This window comes from Lontra canadensis, unplaced genomic scaffold, assembly GCF_010015895.1.
Source record: "Lontra canadensis isolate GAN:19392208 unplaced genomic scaffold, GSC_riverotter_1.0 scaffold45, whole genome shotgun sequence".
In the NCBI taxonomy this organism is placed as follows: Eukaryota; Metazoa; Chordata; class Mammalia; order Carnivora; family Mustelidae; genus Lontra; species Lontra canadensis.
The window spans coordinates 9,843,238-9,849,237 of record NW_022631039.1 but is presented as its reverse complement, the minus strand read 5'-3'; the positions used below and the strand labels follow the sequence as shown (position 1 = coordinate 9,849,237).

Below are 6,000 nucleotides of genomic sequence, written 5' to 3'. Positions count from 1 at the left end.
CTGGTTAAAAACGAGCCCAGGAAGGGAGGAGGGAGGAAACCCGCCCGGACTGCCACATTCAGTTCAGGGATGGACTCTGCCTGGGCCCGACCGCCGCCTGCTAAGGGAGCCCCTCGGGTGCCCACCGCCCTGCCGCAGCCCCCGCTGTCCCTTCCCTACCCTTCCCAGACCTGGCTCCTGCGCGCCTATTTAGGGCAGAAGGAGCCCCAAGACTGCCGGCACCTGCGGCCTCTCCAGCCATGCGGGCGGCCCGCCCACCAGGCGGTTTAAAGGGTCCAGCGGGACAGACCCGGCGCAACGCCCCTCCCCGCTCCCGCCGCTCGCCCAGGCCGCACCCACTTGGGGGCGGCGCGCCCGGACCTATTTCTCCCGCGGCGGGCGCGGCCGCTTTAAGCGGGGGCGGGACTGCACGGCGGCTGTGGCTGCGGCGGCGAGGGCTTCGCCGGGGGTCGCGGGCTGGGTCTGCAGGAGGCCCGCCGCCGAGCTTAGGGTAAGCGCGGGCCGGCGCGAGAGGGCGGCGGAACGGCCCCGGGAGGCGCGCGCGGAGGCCCGGGCCGGTGCGGCGGGTCCCCAGCGTGGGGAGGAGGCCTCTGCGGCGCGGCGGCTCCGCGCAGCGACAGAGGTAGGCTCCTTGCGTCCGCTCCACCCGGCCATCCCCTCCCGGTACCCACCGGTGCCCGGCCCGGCAGGCCGAAGCCGGCGGCCGCCCTGTAGCCTCCCGCTGCTTGGCCGCGCTGAGGAGCGCTGGGAGGCGGAGGGCTAGCGGCGCGAGAATTGGCCCTCGGCGCTCGCCGTACCGCGGCCTGGAGGGCGGACGCTGGGTGTCCGGAGACGGCGACAAAAGGAGGGAAACGGCGAGCCGTTTGAGACCTGGGAGAGAGAGCGTGGGTTTGGGGCCCCGTACCCCCAGAAGCGTCCCCAGGCCAGCCTGGCACCCCCGGCCTCCACGCAGGCCCCTGGCTGGTCTGGCCCGGCGCGGAGAGCGAAGGTAGCGGCCAAGACAGCGCCCCCTCTGGCCCGGCGGCGCTGCATCAGGCTCCGCGCGGCGCGGTGGGGCGGGGCGGCGGGGCCGTTTGTCCGTCCGTGCGCGGGCGGCGCCGGCCTTTTCACCTGGGCCGGGAAGAGGGGGCCGGACGGAGGCCAGGCCCTCGGCCCCGGCGTCTTCAAGCCTCTCTCCCACGGACAGGCGCGATGGGCCGTTTTCCCTTCTCAGGCCCACGCCTCCTCCCCCCACGGCCCGGCAGGAACGCGGGGCCTGGCCTTTTGGGGCTCCGGGAAATGGAAGAGTGAACCGACTTCGGTGAAAGAGGGGGTTCAAGCTTTTAAGGAGTTTGGGCACGACCACAAGTTTCGTAGGCACGGAGAGGCCCTGACCCTGCTCTTGGGTCCCCAGGGATGGGATGGGGGTTGGGGGGGCATTCGTGTTTGGCGGAGGGCGTGCGTCCTCAAAGAGGAAGCAGTCGTCAGGTCATCCAGCGGGGCTGACAGGGTGCCTCTCTTCAGTCTCGGAGAGTTTTCCTGCTCTGAGTCGGAGGAGTGCGAGAGAGCAGCAGTCGGCGTCTTCTCTGCGTGGGAGAAGTGCTTTTGGTGTCTCGAAGAGAGTGGCCCGGAGAGGCTATGTGGAGTCAGGGTGTCCCCGTCACTTGGGAGCAGAAGTGTGAGCCGCTAAGGGAGGGCTTCCGGTAGGGAGGGCTTTTGAAAGGCCTGCAGAAAGGACGAGAAAATTAAGTCATGAAGCTGCCTTTTGATGCAGAGTGAAAATAAACGGTTATATATACAAGGAGGATGCGTAAAAGCAAATTAACCAGGTTCTCAAGATACTTTTTGTGAGCTCTTTTTTTTTTTTTTAAGATTTTATTTATTTATTTGACAGAGAGAGATCACAAGCAGGCAGAGAGGCAGGCAGAGAGAGAGGAGGAAGCAGGCTCCCCGCTGAGCAGAGAGCCCGATGCGGGGCTCGATCCCAGGACCCTGAGATCAGGACCTGAGCCGAAGGCAGTGGCCCAACCCACTGAGCCACCCAGGCGCCCCACTTTTTGTGAGCTCTTAAAGCAGAAACCAGGTCTCCCTCTGTGTAGGTGTCAGCCTGGAGAGGTAGTTCTTCAAGTGTGGTCCTCAGCAACTTGAAGTATTCATTCATTCATTCATTCAGGCAGCATTTCCTAAGTGCCTACTTTGTGCTGCTGCAAGCAAAATCTACAGCTTCCCGGGCCCCTCACTGAACCACAGTCTCTGGGTAGTGCTTGGAGGTTTACCTTTGGCACCTGGTGATCTTAGTGCACACTGAAGTGTGAAAACCAGTCACCTAGGGTAGAGGTTGCCCAATCCAGTCAGCTGCCCTTTTTTTGTTGTTGTTTTAAGATACTTATTTTTATTTTTAAAAGATTTTATTATTTGACAGTGAGAGATCACAAGTAAGCAGAGAGGCAGGCGGGGGCGGGGGGAGCAGGATCCCTGCTGAGCAGAGAGCCCCATGCGGGGCTCGCTCCCAGGACCCTGAGATCATGACCTGAGCCAAAGGCAGAGGCTTAACCCACTGAGCCACCCAGGCGCCCCAAGATTTTTATTTTTAGGCAAGCTCTACACCCAACGTGGGGCTCGAGCTTACAACCCCAAGACCAAGAGTTGCGTGTTCCACAGATTGAGCCTGTCAGGTGCCCCTCAGCTACCTCTTTTTATTTGGCCCACGAACTAAGAATTTTTACGTTTTTAAATAGTTGAGAAAAGTTGAAAAAAAGAGTAATGTTTCATGGCATTTAAGAATTCTATGACATTCTTAAATGCCATGAAACATTACTCTTTTTTTCAACTTTTCTCGGCCTTTTGGCTAAGATCAAGTGAAGAATTACATCACACTCAAATTTCAGTGTTCCTAAATACAGTTTTATGGATCACAGCCATGCTCTTCCATTTATGTGGTCCACGGCTGTTTTCTGGCTGTAACAGAGCTGAGTAGGTTTTTTTTTTTTTTTAAGATTTTATTTATTTATTTGACAGAGACCACAAGTAGGCAGAGAGGCAGGCAGAGAGAGAGGAAGGGAAGCAGGCTCCCTGCCAAGCAGAGAGCCCGATGCGGAACTCGATCCCAGGACCCTGAGATCATGACCCGAGCCGAAGGCAACAGCTTAACCCACTGAGCCACCCAGGCACCCCCTGAGTAGTTTTGATAGAGACCACAAAGTCTGAAATATTTACTGTCTGGCTTACAGAGAGGTTGCCCACCCCTGGCCTAGGGAAAGAAGGATAAACAGTAAGGGAGGGAAAAGCCTCTGTTTATAAAAATCATGTTTAGAAATTAATAGAAAAAATGGGTTCAAGTAAATTTTACTTTCAAAAAAGCAGAGGGAATAGTATTGTGGGTTAATTAAAAAGTAATTAGCTAAATACAGCCATTTAGATATGATTTTCATAACGACCGTGAGCCTGTGCCTTCAATAAGTTGGCTAACCATATGCTTCTTTTCATAGGCTGGGTGAACTCATGGGCCTGATACTTTTCTCTTGAGAAACAAACCAGCTCAAAAGAAAAATGGCATTTGTTGCAACGCAGGGGGCCACGGTGGTTGACCAAACCACTCTGATGAAAAAATACCTTCAGTTTGTGGCAGCTCTCACGGATGTAAATACACGTGAGTTGATCCTTCTTGTCATTAAGAAATGCGTTATGGTGACTCCTTCATCTCAATTCAGATGATGTACACATTGAGATGAACAAATATTCTTACCCTAAATTTCCCATTCTCTGCCTTGTGGAGAAGCAAAGTGATGTACATTACTACCTGGAGCCCCAAAGAGGCACTTGTGTGTGTGTGTGTGTGTGTGTGTGTATCCTTGTCTGTGCATGCACACGTACGTCTGAGAGTGTGAATGTGTGTGACTGGTTGTAGGGAAACTAGTTATGTGCCTTCTGTTGGACTGTGACAGTGAAACTGATAAGATCTGATTGCTTCTCTTAAGTTGTTAAATCCATTAATTTTGTGAAGATCCTTAATGTAATTTCGATTATCTGACGACTTGTTTTGTCATTCACAGCTGATGAAACAAAGTTAAAAATGATGCAAGAAGTTAGTGAAAATTTTGAGGTATGAGTTTAATGTATATATTTTTTTAATTACGAGGTAAATATTTACGTGAACTTGCTAGTCGCTTCTTTGTTGGTCTTACTAGTGAGTCAAAATCATTCTGTTAATGTGATTTATGTTATTTCACAACTGAAATTTGATGTGTGCATAGTGTTGTCCAGCTTCTTCATACCAGTGACTGTAAACTTCAAATGATGTTGAGGGATGTTGCTTTGGTTTTGGTGGTTAAACTTTTTTCCATCTTGAGAGGCATAAACTTTCAGGATGCCTTCAGACTTACACTGTAGGTTCATTACTTTCAGGTGTGTTACTGTGGACTGAGAGCACTTGCGTGACCTTGACCAGTTCCTCTTTCCGAGCCTCATGTTCCATGATTTCCCAGCGGACCGTGGGTCCTTGGGCTCTGTTCACTTTTCTTCAGTCTTCCCTTTGTTCTCTGGATGGGATGATTTCCATTATCTGCCCTCAGGTTTGCTGTTTCTGTGTCTTGTCTAGTTGGCTGAGAGGTTGTAAAGTTTCAGTTTACTTTTTATATGTTTTTGTTTTAGTTCTTGTACTTTCAGTTTTAGAATTTCCATTTGGTTCTTTCAGATTTCCCTTCTTCAAGAGATTATCATCATGTACCAACATCGTCTTGTTGTTGTTATTATTCTTGGACTGTTTTATAATGACTGCGTTAAAGTCTTTAATAAATCCAACATTTGGGCTAGATGAGGATTAGTTTCTACTGACTATGGGTCACATTATCCTGTTTCTCGCATTGTCTAGTAGTTTTTGATAATATGGCAAATACTATAGGTGAAGTATAGGGACTCTGGATTCTGTTACCTTCTCTGAAGAGTACTGATATTTTGATTGTGATAGGCAGTTCAGTTCCTAGCTGATCTCCTCGAACATGTGTAGGCTTGGCTTTATGTTGTGGCATAAGAGGATCCATGGAAAGCTAAGGTGTTCACCAGGTGTCTCTAACTTGGCAGGATTCAGCCTCCAAACTCCAGCTCCCCTCCCCATGTATACTATCAGAGGTTGATTTTAGGCTTGGCTTGTTGTAGAGGTCTAGAATAGGTCTTCCTCTAGGGCATGGTCCTTCCTCAGCTGCATGTCTGGGGTGGGTTGTTTGTTTGTTTTTGTTTTTAAAGATTTTATTTATTTATTTGACAGAGCTCACAAGTAGGCAGAGGGGAGGAAGCAGGCTCTCCATGGAGCAGAGAGCCTGATGTGGGGCTCGATCCCAGGACCCTGGGATCATGACCCGAGCCGAAGGCGGAGGCTTAACCCACTGAGCCACCCAGGCACCCCTTGTTTTCGTTCTTTTAAAAGATTTTATTTGTGGGATCGAGTCCCACATCAGGCTTCTTGTCCAGCAGGGAGCCTGCTTCTCTCTCTGCCTCTGCCTGCCATTCTGCCTGCCACTCTGCCTGCTTGTGCTCTCTCTATCACAAATAAACAAAATCTTAAAAAAAAAAAAAAAAAAGATTTTATTTGATAGCTCAAGTAGGCAGAGCAGCAGGGAGAGGGAGAAGCAGACTCCCTGCCAAGCAGGGAGCCCAGTGCGGGGCTTGATCCCAGGACCCTGGGATCATGACCTGAGCTGAAGGCGGCCTCTTAACTGACTGAGCCACCCAGGTGCCCCTGGATGTCTGGGGTGTTAAAGAAGTGTTAAGAACGTGTTTGCACTGTGTCCAGGCTGGAACCCCACCATCCTACAACATTGCTGGACCTCTTGTACATCTTCAGATCTCTCAGTCCCAAAGCTGTCAACTGTCTGGTAAGGTTCAGGTGGTCTTACTTCATCTTAATACGTGCCGTCCAGTCCTCAGTCAAGGTCTCAGAGAAGACCATTGCCCGTAGTTCTGTTTCTCTGGGGCTCTACTTTGCGGATTCCGGCCACCTGGACTGCTTGGAACTCTTGTTAGCTC

General features: G+C 51.6%; 1 protein-coding gene across 8 annotated transcripts in view; it reads left to right on the top strand.

The window, feature by feature from the left end:
• The first annotated feature begins 382 nt into the window (after positions 1 to 382).
• Positions 383 to 6,000, top strand: part of TRRAP (transformation/transcription domain associated protein) — a 113,325-nt gene continuing 107,707 nt past the window's right edge. For 6 of the 8 annotated variants that reach the window (XM_032872675.1, XM_032872676.1, XM_032872677.1 and 3 more), the window contains exons 1-3: positions 383 to 490; positions 3,468 to 3,628; positions 4,032 to 4,081. In XM_032872675.1, coding sequence (XP_032728566.1) covers positions 3,529 to 3,628; positions 4,032 to 4,081 — 150 coding nt within the window. In that variant the 5' untranslated portion in view covers positions 383 to 490; positions 3,468 to 3,528. Of the gene's footprint in view, positions 491 to 605; positions 623 to 813; positions 885 to 3,467; positions 3,629 to 4,031; positions 4,082 to 6,000 lie in introns of those variants that run through there. The other 2 variants (XM_032872671.1, XM_032872670.1) reach the window with 2 other exon arrangements.